The 18,536-nt window shown below is 36.6% G+C and overlaps 1 protein-coding gene across 11 annotated transcripts in view; it reads right to left on the bottom strand.

The window, feature by feature from the left end:
• The window catches only part of RAPGEF2 (Rap guanine nucleotide exchange factor 2), a 190,209-nt gene that overhangs the window by 75,518 nt on the left and 96,155 nt on the right, over positions 1-18,536 (bottom strand). For 6 of the 11 annotated variants that reach the window (XM_075091045.1, XM_075091044.1, XM_075091040.1 and 3 more), the window contains 3 exons: positions 16,387-16,462; positions 13,962-14,129; positions 11,261-11,278 (listed from right to left, as the gene is read on the bottom strand). In XM_075091045.1, the coding sequence (XP_074947146.1) occupies positions 11,261-11,278; positions 13,962-14,129; positions 16,387-16,462 (262 nt within the window). The remainder of the gene's footprint in view (positions 1-11,260; positions 11,279-13,961; positions 14,130-16,386; positions 16,463-18,536) is intronic. The other 5 variants (XM_075091041.1, XM_075091038.1, XM_075091043.1 and 2 more) reach the window with 1 other exon arrangement.

Here is an 18,536-nt window from a genome sequence, read left to right as displayed (position 1 = left end):
GTTACAGACCATTTGAACAAATGCTCTCCTGTTGAGCTGCTGCTGCAGATGAATCTATAATCCGGATCTTTAAAATAATGACAAGCCCAGTGCAGTCGGGCTGGTGCCTCAGCTGGGTGGATGTGCAGTAGACTGCCAATCTTCCCTTTGACAGCAGAAGCATTTGTCACCACCTGTGCACAGCTTTGCTTTCAGTATAGCAAACTTTCTGTTTGCATGCCATCTTAAAATGGGAGCAAGTTATACTATTCATTTAAATTACTTGCCATTGAAAACTCTTACATATGACAACTACATTAGAACAGACATGAAGAAAATATATAACTGATGGATACTCATCCCAAATGTGACAAGATGTCCCATTTCCAGAGTACCTACTTTAGCTTACAAAAGGCTTGTAAGCTTGAGGTTTGACTTGAGCAAAGGTTACCACAGTAAAAGAGCCACAAACTTTTTTCTAGACACCATATTTATTTATGCGTTAAATCTAACAATGCTTTTAACAAAAAAAAAATTAAAAATCAGCATATCTTTTGTGTTCCTCCAACACTTGTAAGGTCAGTCTTATTAAATTTTACTTGCAAGATCAAAATAATATTTAGTTTGTATGTTTGTGAAGTCACTTTATGTGATGTTTAACTGATTTATCTCCATTTTTTACATAAAGCAAAGGGTTATTACTTAAGCCTAAACTTTAGTGCACATAACATGGATTTTAAAGTATATATTATAATTATTAAATGTTAAACGTTAGACATCAAAATTCAACATATTAATGACTTCAACTGTCAGAATGGTCACAGATTACCTTAATTTCCTTTTCAGGAGTGGAAAAAATGCAGTCTGTCAGCATAGACAAGTTTTTCCCAATGTTCGTAAAATTTTTCTCACTTTGGTGTAAGGACAAGAGTTTAGGATAACGTGTTAATTAAATCAGAGAACATGAGAATGTGCTTTCTGCTTTTAAACTGTGAAAAAAGCACGAAAGCAAAAAAGCAAACACTCTTTTAAGGTCAAGAGTTATGATATCGGGCATCTAGGACCAAGCAAGGCCTCTTTACCAGATCTAAACAATACCTTGACATCCATACCTGCTGGGGATGAGGTTCACTACCGAGACACAAATCACCTTACTATCTTGGAGGAAAACAAGACAACAACAAAACAAACCACAAAACCCCATATCATTGTGTCTGTACCAATTTAACAACAGGAATCCAGGGACACAAGTTCTTCACTTACATGAGGCACCCCCAATAGTTCATGTTCTTCACTGTATAATAATGCAGGAAAACTTTACAAAAGCTGGATAACTGCATACCTCTTTCATGAGTATTCTACTGCTGCACTGTTAAAAGGTGAGAACAAAAATCAGGGATTTTTCCAAGGTCAGTCAACTGCCCAAATTCTAGACCATTATTTGCCAGCCCCTTTGAATCCTGTTATCTGAAATACACTGACACGTTTTGATCACAAGGATTGTTCCGGCCACGGAACCGAATGTGTCTGAGACCATCCAAGACAGGGGAACAATTATGTAAAGTTTCAGTATGAAACATGAATGGATTCAAAACAAATGAAAACCAGATTTTCCAATCTTCTCTAAATGCTAGCTGGTCTGTTGGTTTTTGTTGTTGTTTATTCATTGGGACATTTTGGCAGTAGTGGAGGGGGAGTATTTTTGTTTTAGGCAAATATGACATGCTTTCTAACAGTTTTCCTTCAACTTACTGAGCAGCTTTAAGGGAGAAGCTGAAACTCTCATCACTACGTTCAAGGTGCAGACGTAGAGGGGACTGACAGAAAAACTCCAGTCTGCTGTCAGGTTTCCAGGTTCCCCAAATAATGGTGGAAATTGTGTGTCATTTTTCCTACTATATGTGATGTTGAGTCCTTTCTGTCCATCTTCTTGAATGTTTATTTGGGTATCACCTGGGGTAACTAACTACTTATCTCTGGTATTTTGAGGAAGTTTAACTTTGAAAGGGCCGGTTGCTCTTACAGTAGAGTCCCATTCACTTCAGCTGTCTGTTGGAAGGACATAAGTTTTGGTTTTGTCTCCAGTCTTATCCAGGGAGGCTCTCCAAAGAGCCTACTCCAGGGGTTCCCAATTAAAATCAACACTAAAAAACCAGTTTACCAGCATAAGATAATTTTCCTTTTTGGAAAACTCTCTCCTCGTGCCGCTGCATATCCTCCCTTGTGTAATGCACCATGCGCTAACATATCTCGAGAGCTTTGTGCCCCGGCTCTAGCAACTGCACAGAAGTCATTTACCCAGACCTTTTGCTTTTATCAGTACTAAACTTATGCAACTTCAGTTGTCCCTTACTTTTAAAAATAGGTATCAAGCAAAATGAGCCAAATTGTTTTTCGACAGGAAAAAGTCAACAACAAAACAACCTTAAAATACAGAGACCTTAACATAAATTCTAAGAAATGCCCTTTCCTTCTCCTCTTCCCCAGCCAAATCAATCAGGGAGCCAACTACCATCAACTGATGGATGTCCCATTTTGCAAATTTAACGCTACATATTTCCCTTGCAATTACAAGATTAGTTACCTAGATATAGAAGCGCTAAATAAAGTTAAGTAGAAGTGCACTCACCAGACTGAGTATCCCTAATAATTTGTTTCTACACTGTTTTGTATTCCAAAGTTACTATCAGAAAAGCTGTCAGCTGCTTACTTTTAAGACTCTTTTGTGCACCATGGATCATTTGCAGACTTTAAAACCAGCTCGCTGCAGGCCTTTGTACTCACTACATTACAGCGATGAAGAGTCACATAGAGAATATAATTTAGTCAACTGAAAGGAAGAAAAGGTAAAGTATTTTACAGTTTTGCACATGCATACGCACACACAAATAATGCAAAACAGAGCAAGAGCACAATCTTTGTAGTTTTTATGCCAGCCACATCAATACACATAGCACCTGCCAGCTGTTCCAGGTGCAGGCCAAAACTTTACTACCTGAAAATTAAAAGATAATTAATACTAGCCGCTCAAAAATAAAGCCCAGCTCTTCCTACCCATTACTGATACAACAGACTACTAAGATTTGACTACACCTTACCTAAAACAACATAAGTTTTCTTCATTATACACACACACAAAAAAAAAACCCCACCCAAAACCAGAACACCAAACCTCTTTCCATCAGAGATGTGAAAATACCAGGAATTTAAAAAGTCCTCAAGGGTGCTCAACCTCACATCTAAGAACAACTTTGTTTCACAGTGACCTGAGTATGGCTACATAACCATGTTAGCAAGGTGGTGAAGGAAAGGGAAAGAATTAACACACAAGCCTTGTGGTAAACTCAGAGTAACTACCTTTCTTTACTACGGACTTCTTAGCTCCCCTGAACTGAGCTGTCACCTACCAGAAGACGCAAGCATGGGCAACAGCACTTTAGCAGGACTGCCAGGGCTCTGTAATATACACACCTACCCAGTAAAGTAAAAAGGGTTTCCACATTAGAAAATTTTATTAGAAAATTTTTTAGAAAATCAGATTCATTAGTGTTTAAATAAAGCAACTTATTCCACCTTTTTTTTCCTAACCAGCACCTTTGGCCAAGACAAATCGTTACTTGAATTTTAGGATTAAGACTACCTGGAAAGTACGATGAGGACTGCTGCATCTGTAACTTGGGCTACTGAGTCTCAACTAAAAGCTTAGAATTCTGTTGAATGGGCAATTGGCATTTTAACAACTGGATTTCCTTCACTTGAAACAAACACAGCTTTTAAATAAACCAAAGCACCACGATCTCTTTCACCCCAGAAAACTCACCAGCACTAAACTACCACTACAGACAACCTCAAAGATCTATCCTGAGACCTTGGTCAACTCCTTTATTCCTTAAGCATGTTGTCAATCTCTGACTCTGAAATATTTCATTTTAAAGGATTTTTGGCACTTTTTTTATATCTTGAAATAATTCACAAATAGAAATTACAGCATTCTTTCCACATAGCAGAAGTTACAAGTAGCACAAAGCTGCAAATACAGGAAAATCCAAGTTACGTTAAACTAAATATATACAATTTACTTCTAATTTATTATCACTATTCTAATATATTTCCACAAATTACTGTAAGATCGTGACTCCAGACTAGAAGCCAGGAGTTGCAGGTTACAGTTCTTGGTTTATTACTAAATTATTGCATTGCCTTTGATTTCCTCCTTTCTCATCTCAAACTTGTTTGATACTCATGTACCAGAACTCGTCATGGAAGGCTCATGTGTAATGTGTTCGAATAGGTTCCAGTCTTTGGTGAAGCCGTTAGGCATGACTATAACATCAATATTTCAATATATGGAGAAACAGTCTTGTGGGTTTTTTATCCCCTCCCCTTCACAGTTGACAACTACAAGACCAGTGAGGAACTAACATATGCCAGTTGTCCAAGAATAAAGAAATATTTGCAAATCCAAAACAGAAAGTGAAATAAAAACTCGCCTTCTGGACTTAGAATCATTTAGGTTGGAAATGACCTTTAAGATCATGAAGTACAACCATTAACCCAACACTGCCAAGTCCACCAATAAACCATGTCCCTAAGCACCATGTCTACAACACCTCTTAAACACCTCCAGGGATGGAGACTCCACCACTTTTCAATACCTGACAAATCTTTCAGTGAAGAAACTTTTCCTAATATCCAATCTAAACCTCCCCTGATGTTAACTTGAAGCCATTTCCTCTCGTTCCGTCGCTAGTGACGTAGGAGAAGAGGCCAACACCCACCTCACTACAGCCTCCTTTCAGGTAGTTGTAGAGAGCGATAAGGTCTCCCTCAGCCTCCTCTTCTCCAGACTAAACCACCCCAGCTCCCTCAGGTGATCCTTGTAAGACTTGTCCTCCGGACCCTTCACCAACTTCGTTGTCCTTCTCTGGACACGCTCCAGCACCTCGATGTCCTTTGTGTAGTGAGAGGCCCAAAACTGAACACAGGATTCGAGGTGCGGCCTCACCAGTGCCGAGTACAGGGGGATGGATCACCTCCCTGCTCCTGCTGGCCACACTACTCCTGATACAAGCCAGGATGCCATTGGCCTTCTTCAAATACCAATTCAATCCTTCCCATGTTTCAATTCTATACATATTTCCTTAGTTGCTCAGGATATGTAAACTACAACTTTTATTGGTTTTTTTAGAGCTTTGAAATTCACTCAGCAAAGTGATAGTTTTAAATTATTCAAATCAAATACAAAAGCACTATTAAAAGTGCTCAGAAACAGAACCTTTTGTAGAAAGATTGATACCAAATACTAATAATTTTATCTTTAAGTCACTATGACCAGCACAGGTCATGTAACAGTGTCTCGGATGCCTGGGAAAAAATGAACTGACAGCTTCCTTCCATGCTTTAGTGGACATATGTCCACATTAGGACTATCACTCATGATGTTCATCTGTATAGAGATGCTTGTGTCGAAACAATCTGTACTGGTATTCTACAAGTATAATGCATAGGCAGATCTCCCCTTTCCCCATGTGTTTCATACTTTGTATGAAAACGCTGTTTCTAAATGAACAACCTCACACTAATGGGGATATCCTATTTAAAAAATACTTAAGAACACATATATATGTTTGGATTTTTAATCTTCCTCAGCTCTAATCAAGTTTAAATACAAATATTGAATTTCCACCACTTAGTTACATTACGCAATGATCAGTTTAGAAAAGAGTTATGAAAAATCCTTTTTTTTCTGCTGCACAAACATCTTTCTGCTTTGATTACAAACCTCATATTTATTTAGTTTTATACCCTACATCCCAGAAAAGCAATCTTTTATGTAATATAAAAGACCACATCACAAGTCAGTAAAAGCAAAAACTCATGCTACTCTGGAAAATCTGTGCTATTACTAACCAAGGTTTCACGTATGTGTAGTCATAAAGTAGTGGCAACTCTACAAGCTGTAAACAGGACCTAGTGTCAGTAATATAACTGAAAAAAGGAAACTCAGTAATATTACTGACACTTCAGTTGCAGAAAATACTGCATAGCTTCAATGTTTCTCTTTGAATTTCCAAATCTAATCACAATTACAAATCCAGTTATGACATCAATGTGAGCCCTTCCAAAGGGAATGGAAGAACAGTAAATCCCAATGGATATACGAGTTCTGCAGAAAGGGTGATGTAATATATAAAAATAGACATCCTTTGACAGAAGCTGCAAGTTGAGTAAATAACACACTGCGTGTCATTAATTTTGCATTAGCTTGCCAGTAGACATTACTAAAAGGATGATGAACAAACAATTTTGTTTTGCTTCGGGTGCTACACAAAATGAGATGATAGCACTGCTCATATATTAACAATAATACATAACATAACGCAGAGCTTCTAACAGCAATAGTCCCTTACAACATGGATGAAGGAAGCCGTATGGCTAAAAAGGTTTTGTTTTGCTACAAAACACAGAACATAGGGATAGGAACTACGTATTGTCATTATAACATTACCAGTGGACGTTCCCATGAAGAAACATCCAACTTCTATACAAAAAATGGATTTTCATATTTCAGATAAAGTTACCCTACAGTTTTTGTAGCATATCACTTCAAAAATACACCTGCATATATAACACAGTCACACACTTCAGGAATTAGCATTACTGCATGCGCTCAACCATTACATATACAGACTGTATATCAGTTTAGTATTTGATACTAAGCCCTAGTATGATGCACACATCAATCGCATTCCAAATCATGATTAGATTATCACCACCATGGAATAATAAAAACAGTTGCTTTTGAAATAGCACACTGAATTTTGTAAATGAACAAAAGCAACTAAATAAGTATCCTTCCTGGTAAAAGGACACTTGCACTTGACAATGTTAAGAACTAGCCCCTTTATTAATGGATCAATACAGTATATTTTATTTTAAATATAAAAACTAGAAATTTTACATAAATTATTTTAAACTGAGTATGTTATCACTAGAGAAATTCATTTATGCAAACATGCAAACATGTTTAATCACATGTGCAAACATGTGATCAAAACACCCTCACATACCATGCCACCTCCCATCAGCAATACACTGCAAATTTAGGGGTGTGTACAATTATGTTTTGAATACCATTTCTGTGCTTACATTACTTAAATGAATTAGTTTCATAACCAAGAACAGAATGAGTCCAGTTCAATTTCTATTTATTTTAAGTGAAGTGACCTTTAGCTTTCATTTTGCATATTGCACATGACAGGACCGTCTCAGCTTCCTTTCTCCTTGCTCTTCCCATTTTTCCTCTATCTGGGGGAAAACTAAGTTAGCATGAAGTTCAAAAATTAAATCTATTTGAATAGGTTCAGCTGCAATAACTCATACAACTCTCTAAACCCTCAAACATCCTGCTTCCCTAAATATTTTTGACTACCAAGCATACCTGACACTAGAACCGCCAGCAGTTTTTTCTGTGCCTTTTCTCCTTTGTAAACAGACTTGTTTAACACTTCCAAGGTCAAGGATGTTTAAAAAATGGTTTTTCCCCACGATGTCTTCATATGCTTTATCTCTTTGCATAAAGTCAAACTTTCAGTGTTCACAGCTTGTTCGCTGCCCTCTCAAGCAATCTTCCTAGACTTGGCAAATTAATTCAGATGTGGTTCATTCTTCTTAATGTGAATATTCACAACTGATTCTGTGGTTTGTTTTTTTTGTTTTATTAAGTGAACTTGTATTAAAATGAAAGTGCTAAATAATCCAAAAATCACAAGGAACATGAAAATCTACAGCTGTTTACAGGCTTGAAAGATTGACAGTATTCAACCAATTTCTTGTAGTTTTGGTATCTGATAATTGTTCCTATTGATTTAAACAGAAATGACTGAAATTCTGTATGCAATACAGATGGCTAAATACACTACTATATTGGCATCTATTTACTGTTAGAACACAATGCACTAACAAGAATACATTATAGCAAGGTATATCACAATACTGTAGAAGTCCACACTGTTGAGAAGCAAGCAGATATCAGGTATTTCATGATCTTTTGTAGTGGCCCATAGAAAGACAACCATAATATGTATTTTACAACATAAACATAAATATACATGCAGAGAAACAATTGTATTATGCTGTTTTTTAACCTTAATTCTCATCCCAAATTATACTGGACATCTGTAAGAAAGTCCTAAAATAAAGCCAGCTTTTTTGAATTCTCATCTACTGTATTAACCACAAGAAAACACTGCTTGTCATCTTGTAAACTTCCACATTACTTCAGTAGCCACACACACTGAAGAGAGGAAAACTACTATGATTTTGCATTAAGTTCAGGCAAAAAATTTTAATATTCATATTCTTTAAACCCTTGCTAAATATAGAAATATGTCAAACAGCAGCTTTGTTGATTTTTAAACTGTAATTTCGCAAACACATGAAAAGTTAAATTTGTTTCATAAAACAGAGCAACCTGAACGTGCATTTTTTTCAATCCAGGACTTTTTAGACTCTCAGCAGACAACGTGAATGCAAATGGTATCAGGGAAAAAGGCTACTTTGCCAATGCTTTGCAATAATTATTAATTACAAGAGAAGACTAGGGCAGGGAGCAAGGTTTCTGAAATTTGTTACTGACTTTCAAGGTGAGCAAATTCAAATACTTAAAAACCTATTTTAAATGCTAGAAAAAACCCTCATACTTTTTTTTTTCAGGAAGTTGTGGCTGCAGATGAGACTTGACTCAGCCACATTAGACATGCTTTCATTTCCAACCCTCACTCAAATTTTCAATCACCTCCTTCAAATAAAATCCAGAAGGACAATGCTTGTCTGCCCTTATCACATCGGCGTGATGCCTGCCTCCATAGCACAGTGTGCGAGGATAAAATTGTTACATGCTTGTAATTTGGGGAAGAAGCTGGGGTTATTGACGGCTCCATGCCCACCGCAATTTTCCTTCCAACACCAGGTAAACGGATTGTCACCTCACGTGAATCTCAAGCTAAATGGGATAAGAAAGGCTACTAAAGACAGAGACCCCCTTTGCAGGGATTTCAGCAGCTAGCTTTAAAAAGCCTGGATGAGGATGCACTAGCTGCAGTTTTCATAAGCCTGTTAACGAATTCAAATCTGGACAGGTTCTCACAGCATAAAAAAAAAATCACACACCATAGTTTCTGTCTAGGGGTATTCACAGGTTCTTCAGCGTTTTATTTACAGGCCTACCTGCATCTCTCTAAATATTCCCCAGCAAGCCTTGATATATTGCCTTTAGCAAAGTAAAAACATAGTAACCACCGCAGCAACATCCAGATCAGGCATGACCAATTCTTCACAGACGCACTATAGCAGCCACAAAGTTACTGGTAATAAGATATTTTAAGAAAAGTCTGCACTTCTTAAAATTCACTCCATAGGTGACTATTCTACTTTAAAATTAAAGAAAAAAAATCCGCCTAAAGCAGAAGAAAGGCCATGTCAGTTCTCAGGAGAAAGGGTCCACACTCTTTCAGTCCAGTCTCTCAAAACAAGGGCTTTTCACAGAAAACATTAAGTAGCCTTAAGAATAGATACATACAAAAGAAAAACCCACTCTCAGAAGTTAAAATTTCTATTATTAAGTAAGAAGATGTTACACTTATCTAGCTAAAGACAGTTTCTGACACCTTAAAAGTACAAGCACAAATTTTCTATTACAAAAAAATCTGAACAAGGTTTTCCAGATTCAAGTAAGAAAAGCTCAGCCTCAACTTATCAGGATTTTTTTTCTTCTCTGAAAAAGAACAGATCCATTTTACCAAACTACAAATGGTGGCAAAAAGGAAACCATTTTATCAGTCTGATAAAACACATTCACTTTATCACCATTCACTCTGAAGTTTCTATTTTCCTCATCCTAGAAATCAGCAACACTGTTTCCAAAAGTAACATGCCTAAGTACGATATGCAAGATTAGATTTTACTTCAAATCATCTTTCAAGCATTAGGGTAAGTTATCAAAATATTATGAAGTATTTCAAATTCCTATCATAATCTGAGGAACACATTTTCACTCTTAGCCATAATATTTTAGTAACCGTAGGTTTACATGGGGCTCATTCCACTGAAGAACTGGTGAGCACTGACCTCAAGATAAGGAACTGGGTTCCTAAAAGAAACATAGGATATTTCTTGAAGAAAGAGAATTTCAGCACAGAAATAATTTGCCATACCGGAACCATATTGAAATCTGAACCTTCGAAGTCTTTTAAAGAAATGAATTGAACAACGAGATTCAGAAGGAACTTCTAAAATCAATACATTTCCTGATACAAATATCAGAAGAATCGACCAAAGTAATATTTGAGGAAAGGAAGAATTTTGACTAAAGGAAAATATTTTTAATTTCTTTTCAGCTCTAACACAAGAGATTTCTCCACCATAAGAGTGGAGACATTTAGCAGTTTGACAAAACACATTCTTATCAATCAAATGTTGTATTTGCTGGATGCTCAGTATTTACTCACTTTGACATCTACAAAAGCAATTACAAATGCAATTTAACTTTAAAAGATGTCACTCAGATCTTCAGATTACTTTGACTGTATTTGAGATCCGATGTCAATCAAAACTTCTATGTCTTGTTTGGTTTGGTGCCATTCCAAGATACTAGACCCACTCGGGCACGCTTTTCTCCCTAGCTTGACAAGCCTGTGTCCAACCCTTCAGCCTTTCAAATAACAGCCATTTACACATACTTTGATAAGAGTCTTTAAAATGCAACTGCTTTACACCTAATCAGTACACATCGTCAGAACCGAAAACAAGTAAGAAGCACTGCTACAAGTTTTCAGCTAACGGAAAACTTTCTGTTACATCTTTGGTGCTAACCTTGCCATATTCTATTTAGTGACTTACAGGTACTGAATAGCTACAGAGGGGCTACTTTTTAAATCAAAATCAAAGATGTACTCCTCTGTGTCATGGAAGAAATACTTGAGTAAAGCGTCTGTCAAACACTAGACATTTTATAGATATCCTTTACTTATTGTTCTCCATTTTCTCTAAATTTCAGGACATCAGAGCAAGGAAGAAAAGTCAATCAAGCTGGGCAAGAGACATTGTGCTGTCACCAAATTCCACACTTACATTAGTATTTTAACATCATAATGAGATTGCTCAAGTACTAAAGCAAAGGCTAGGAGGCAGTTTTAGTCATAGCATTGCGTCAGTATTATGGTATCACACTGCAAACGCGCAAGTAAATTGTTAGTGGACCATACACAGTAAGTTACGATACCTGAGGTTTAGTGCATTCCTGTGAGCCAAAATGAAATGAATGCCATATAGGAGGAAAGGAAAAGATGAACATTATCAGACATGCCATAGTACATTCCACCACTATGAAGATAATGTTAAAATTATGTTAATGAGGGTCCACCATCCCCTACAAGTTGACTCTATTGCAGAATGCCATGCCACAACTGAGACCACTGCATTTAATTTTTAATTCTTGAAAAGCACAGCCATGCATCTTCATTTAAGCTCTGTATTTTGCTCTACATTTTCACAAAGACAGAGAAAACTTTCTTCAGAAAATACTATTTGAACTTTCTGAAGAACAGTATTCAGAGACTACTGCAAATAAAGTATTAATAATTTAACAAAAAATAATCATTCAACATGGTAACTACAGATTTAGAGTAAAACAAAATATAAGCAAATTACACATTCTGTGAAGATTGAGGATGCTATCAAAGCAGCTTTATTACTTTGAATCTCATGTACCTAACACCTAAACCAGAACACATCCACAAGGAAGAGCAAACTTGAAAACAAATGCATCATATTAATTTTTTCAGTTTGACTTCAAGACATCATTTGCTGCAATATCTGAACATCTGCATTTTTAATTTTGAATAAGTGAAAAAAAGCATTAAGAGTAGAACCAAAGATAAGACCCTGACAGACGCTGACAAAAGAATGGATATGTGCTATAAAATGCTTTTAATTCCTATGTGTTTAAAAAAAAAAAGAAAAAACCACACCTGCTTTCTTCAGTCAGTTTTTCCAGAAATTAAGACTAAAAAATTAGGTCAAGGGACATAAAATAGGAAGGGAGAAAAGACAATGCAGCCTTTAACATGTATGGTTAAAGCAATAGAAATAATATAAATAGAAGTGAATGAGAGAACAATGTATACAAGATCACCAAATACTGTAAAAATAGGAGGGAATGGTTCAGCATGGAGAGTCTTGACTACATTGTAAATCTCATTTGCGCTTAGCTGACTATTTGATTGGGGCAGCAGGGAACACCCAACAACCAAAAAAATCCCACCAGTCATATGCCTCATGTTATACTTTTTAAAGCAACATTTGACTGTAATTATTGTAGATTTTACAGTTTATTTGGCAATCTCTTCCAACTCAATATGAAATCTTCCTTGCAATGAAGTTCCCAACACATACACAAAATCATTATGAACTCGCACAACGGAATGGCACACAATGGACTTTTGCTCTTAGCAACAGTTAAGCTTACAAAAACTCATTAGGCATACCTAAAGTGAAATTTATACAACAGGCAAGGACCTACAAATGCAAATAGCACTGTAATCTAAATATTGCCCTTCTAGAGTTAGGCAAAATCACAACAGAACTGTTTGCTAAGCACAACGTACACATCTAAATGATACGAACAGAAGTAATTCTTCCTGTAATTCCTACAAAGTACAATACCACACATTTAGTTTTTCCAAAAAGACTAGTAAAATGTTTCATCTTCAAACCAAGTGAACTGGCTCAATCCATATTAAATTTAGAGGCAATTAAAACTGCACTGAAAATTAAACCATTAAAAGCTGTTGTATAAACAAAAACAAATTGTTGGCATAAAATGTAATTATTCAACTCATGAGGAAAAGCCTGTATAATTAACAGATGTAATCAAACATCTACACTTACAGACACACACTGGATATACAGGGAACTGGCAAACAAGTCAAGGAATAATGATAAAGAAGGAAAAATGGAAAAAACGTACAACTGCATTGGATCAAAGACATCATTTCAAAAACACTGAAGCTCTAATCCTGCAAATTTATATGCATGTGGCTTACATTGTGCAAAATTCAGCCCAAATAACTCAATGAGATTAAATATGCACAAAGTTATTTATGCCCATGCCTTTATAGCTCTAGCAGATTTGGGGGTTAAATAAATGAGAGCCAAAGACAAACAGAATTTCCAGTGTTTTGCTTATAGCTGAAATCAATACCAAGCAAACATATTAATAAAGCTTTTCTCAATTTAGAAGCCATATAAATACTTTGCAGAATAAGTTTTAATTATTAGTTTATTTTCATCTCAAGAGAATGCCTGGAAACTTTCAACATGTAAGATTACACACACACACACCCCCACACCCCAAAAAAAGAAATCAAGTGAAATGACCAAATTATCTCCCTGGTGATGGGCAGGCTATGTAGCTCAAGTATAAAGGGCTCTTGAGGCAAACACCAGTAACAGTTAATTCGACATTTAAGTTCTGGATACCAAAAAATAATGACAGATTTAATCCAAGAATTTGACCAACTGTAATACAGCACAAGCCTTTTCAGGCAATAACTGTTATCATATACGTGAACAAGTGCTTCACTAACTGACCTTTTAACGCTGTACACTAAACTATTTGTACTGTAATTTAATATCAAAAGGAAATGAAACACAGTTTCTTTCACAATTTCAAATAACCACTGGAACATTAAGACATAATACATGCCATTCACAGTTATAAGAAATAGGCTTTCAACTCTGAACCAAGACGCAAGCTGCATACATGTTCACATACTGATGGAGCCAATTTCACAGTATTTTAAGGGGAAGCCTCCCTACAGAAGCATGCTGCTTTAAAGATACCAGCAAGTCTTTTTTGATTGTTTTATTTTCATTAATTTTCCTGCTTATGTTTTTGTGAACCAAAAATACAGACAGCTTACCGTATGGTAGCCTCTAGGGAGAGGTGGCTTCCCCACAGGATAAGGGTCAACAGTATCAATAATGGTTTGTCGCTCCCCTTTTTGGTTGATTTTCCTAAATCTTCTTCGAGATTGCCTATGAGAAGCTTGACGCTGAAAATACTCCTCATTTTCATCCATGTAATCAACCTATGATAGATACAAGCAAGTGTCATTTCCCACAAGAAATAAAAATATGTCTTCTTATTAGAAACACAACAAATTCTATTATCAAAAAACAGCAGTTAGCTGCGAATTTCCTGCCTTTTCAGCACTGAGTGAAGCCACTATTGAAAAAAAAAAAAAAATCAACATTGGTATGAACAGCATCACTAAATATGACCAATATTCAAAAATGACAGGAGAAAAATTCTCCCTTCCTCCCCCCTTCTTACTCTTGTACAAATACAAACATTTCACCACTCAATACATTACAGAAAACTGGTGAGAGAGCACTTGATAGTTTTCCTTCTGACCTCTATTTGTTACTTGGTATCTTCCCTAACCAACCTATGGCAAAGGCTTCACTCTTCAATAGGCAGCACTGGTTTTATGATTTACTTCAAATATTTTGAGGGCATAAAAGAAGGATTTCTAATAGACTGGATTTACATAAAAACAAATCACTTCAAAACAACAACTGGGGGAATAAAAAATACCTATTTGGTATTTTTTCAGTTTCAGAGTCTTCAAATAAATAGTCCTAAATTACTACACAACAGTATACTGCAATGAAAATATTTGAACTAGGAATTCTGGTTTTCCTGAAAGAGCATAATCTCCTTAGAGTAATTTGGCTGAAAATCAACATCTCTTCTGTATTCACCCTACTAATAGAAACCTTACTCAAGACTAACAGGGAAATGAGAAAAAAACCCCACCTTTCATGATTGGCTATTTATGGGGATTCAGTTAACTCATTCCATTCAATTCCACCCCCAGGGATAAGCAGTATTTCTGAAGATGTAGAGAAGAGCTTATGAGGCACCTTGCAAAGTTCCTCCATATTTTTCAACAATGGAAAGAAATATTAGACAAAATACACCTGTCAGAAGTGTCAAATACTAGTCAGCTCATGTCACTATGTACAACTTTCAGTGTACTTACACAAGGGGATGAGCACAGTTCCTGGTTCACCAGAAGAGCTGGTACCGCTTACCCCCTCACCGCAGGGTATCTATTTCACATGTGACACAGTCACACTCGCACTACACACCTCTCCCACGTCTCCTCCCCATAAAGTGACCCCATCAGCCCTGAGACTGAAAGTTACTGTGCCTGACTAACTCTGGGGATGGGAGTCTTTCTATTCAAGGCAAAATGATTCCTTTGAAAGGCTGGATTCAAGTTGAATGTTCAATTTCAGCTTTCCCAAAACTCTAGAGGCTGGGTTTTTTGGACTAAGACAATACATGTGGGAAAACCTGCCCCAGACCCAACACTGTCCATCAGTCCAGAAGATTTCTTCTGGATAAGATTTCTTCTGGACTCTTGTTGTTTAGTCATCTCCTTCGCTTATGCCTATCGTTGCATCACTCTTCCTTATAACTTATCAAAGAATTTACATGAAGGTAAGTTAAAAAGCTACTTTTTTTTTTTTTTTTTAAACGAATCAACTTTAAACAAGTAACCTAATCTCTCCTACAAGCCTAAAGCTATACCACAATTTCATGAGCTTCTGCAAGTTTTACAGAAACTGTCACTTTTTAGGAAAAACATGTTTAGTGTCAAAACCTATATTTGAACTATCATCTATATATGGCTTAGGTAATTGTCATGCCTGTATTATGAACCTATCGCTATCTCAGTGACAGAGAAGAAAAAAATTTAGCCCGTTGATTGTGTATTTATTCAGGTGATGCACTCTAAGGTGGCAACTAAAAACTTTTGAGCCTGTGACCCCTCAGAGACAATGCTGTTCTGCCACTAGAACGCAGGTACTAGATACTAGCCTGTAGCAGATACTGCTGACGAAACAGCCTACACCCAGAAAAGCTGGTAGAATTTTTAAATGTTCAGATTGCTTCTTAAAACCTCAGACAGCTGCAAATAATTTTAATTCAAACAAACATTAATTACTGAAGCTAACCTGAGATTAATACTGTAAAGCATCTGTGCTTACCTATAATAATAAAGCAGCTTTAAAAAAACCAAACTGTTCCACTATTCTGCTAGCACAAGAAAACTTCAGTTTTATAAGAAATCTGCAAAAGCAAATGTAGCAACAATATATGACTCCTTTATCATTCAAACAATGCAAGTATGTTTGCAAAGAATGGCAAGAAAGTTATCTATGATATTAGATTTATAAAAAGATCATGTGCAAAACAGAAAAACCCTTCGAAGCTGAAGCGTTACCAAAGCTGATCTGTAAAACATGAAAGCAACTGAATGAAAATAGTCTTACCACAATCATTTCAGATGGCTCTAAAACAATGCATTCACAGCCACGCCTGAAGCTTCCTGCAGAACGCTTGCCAAAACTGAAAAACAAAAATAATTCAATCAGAACTAAAATCAGAACTATTCCATAAGCACATTTACACCTTCTCCAGATATTATAAAGCATAAAAAAAATGTACATACCTCTGCACAATACAAGTTTCATGCATGTGTCCTTTGACAAGTAACTGATACCCAAGGACATCAAGAGCTGTATATTTTGTATTTACATAGTTTACTAAGAGTATTTGCTAAATAATGCTATCAACACTAAAATAAGTGTCAATCAAGTGCTACCTACTGAAGCTGCACAGCTGATTCTGAACTACGTTACAGAGTTTGATCTAGTATCTTCTGACATTACAGTACTACATTACCTGAGCTATCTGCATTTCTATGAAGAAAGCTAACTAACATACCAAGGAAAGAATGAAAAGGCTGATCAACTTCAGTTAGCTCTTTCTTTACTTAAATTAATAGAATAAGGACGCTGAACATGAGGGTATTCCCAAATTGAACAGATGACGACAAAAGTTTTTTCTGCCTTTCATGACACGTTCCCACCTTAGTGCAATAATTATGCATGATACTATTTTGCTTCCTGTAGGATAAAATAGAAAGCTGTCTTTGTTTCAGTTTCTGAAGTGCTCTGCCTGTAGTAAATGAATGTGTGTGTCTGTGGGCTTAACTGCGAAGAATCCTCAAAATGCAGGGGTAAAGGTGGAGGGCAGAGAACCAGGACATAATCCAGTGAAATACAAGACCTTAACCATATGCTGTCAGACTAGAGAGACAACCAGCTAAAGTTTGTTTCTGGGGTGTGTGCTTCCCCCACTGCATAGTTCATATTTAAGCCTGCCAGGTCAATGCCAGACCCTTCCCGTTGCAGAGAGGAAGGCAGGACAGATGACCAATGGCTGGAACTTCAGGACCCTCCTTGCAGCCTGCTGTAACAAACCTGCCCTAAAATTTGCCAAGGGCCAATATGACTATTTAGCCTTTCCCTTTCTGCAACCCATCACTGTGCAACAGGCATGGGAAATCTTCGTATCTGAAGCTCACAGGGCAATAGCTATTAAATAAGTTTCTGAAAAAACAAACCAGACTCAATGAAACTGTAACATCTGAATTTTAACCAATCCTGTAATACACAGTCACGGTGACTAAGTTTGTGGAAAGTAAGTTTTTAAAGCTTTATTTCATAACAAGCAAACTGAAGCAGCTCATATACCATTCGGAACAGCATATCTAACCAGTCTATACCTATTCTCCTGTCCCGCCTGGTGATTGGTAGAAATGAACAATTTAACTTGCTACCCCAAAGGCTAATCTCTTGACAACAGCGTGTTTATAGCTCAAAAAGAAGGCAGACAAATATTGAAAAGAAATGCCAGCTGTGCTTATTCATCAAAATAATAATCGCATTTAATGGTACATGGGACTGCTACAATAAAAAATTTTCCAGAATACTAAGCCTCTTGAAAAGAAACATTCAATAAAGAAGCCTTTTGACAAAATGCATATTTTCCTAGAGGCAAACACATGCTTCCTCCTATAGTCCAGCAACCAATCACAGGATTCTTTACAATGTCATCTTGAATTTTATACCATTTCAACTACTCTTAAAGATACCAGAAAACGATGCCATTATCTTGATTCATTAGACTGTTGCAAAAGTGACAAACTTATTTTCTCGGTCATTAACCTGATCCACACACACAGTTTCTCCTTAAAAAAAGGATAGAAGAGGGAGAGAAAGGAGAAAGTCAGTCAACTCATTGATTGCAAACAACAATGCAAAAATGGTGATTAGGAAGTCAACTTATTTGATATTCTAACTGAAAACAAACACAGAAACATTCCCTTTCCCCTTGCAGATCCTTGTCCCCCTCTTTGTAACCAATGGTTTTGGTCTAGCATACACTATTGCTGCTTTTTTGCCAGCCCATTTTCTAGCCTCACAGCAAACACTAATTTCAGCAGAAAACGCATATACACTTTTCCACTCCACCATGTTTTCTTCCTCTATTGCTGCCTGTAAGGATCAACTTTAAACTTCTGCCCATTGCTAATCAGTGCTGACATCCGAAAGTTTCAAGCTTTAGCAAACACAGT

The sequence above is a fragment of the Phalacrocorax aristotelis genome, chromosome 4 (genome assembly GCF_949628215.1).
Source record: "Phalacrocorax aristotelis chromosome 4, bGulAri2.1, whole genome shotgun sequence".
NCBI lineage: Eukaryota > Metazoa > Chordata > Aves > Suliformes > Phalacrocoracidae > Phalacrocorax > Phalacrocorax aristotelis.
Note: the sequence above shows the minus strand (reverse complement) of the source record. Positions and strands in the feature narration are given on the sequence as shown.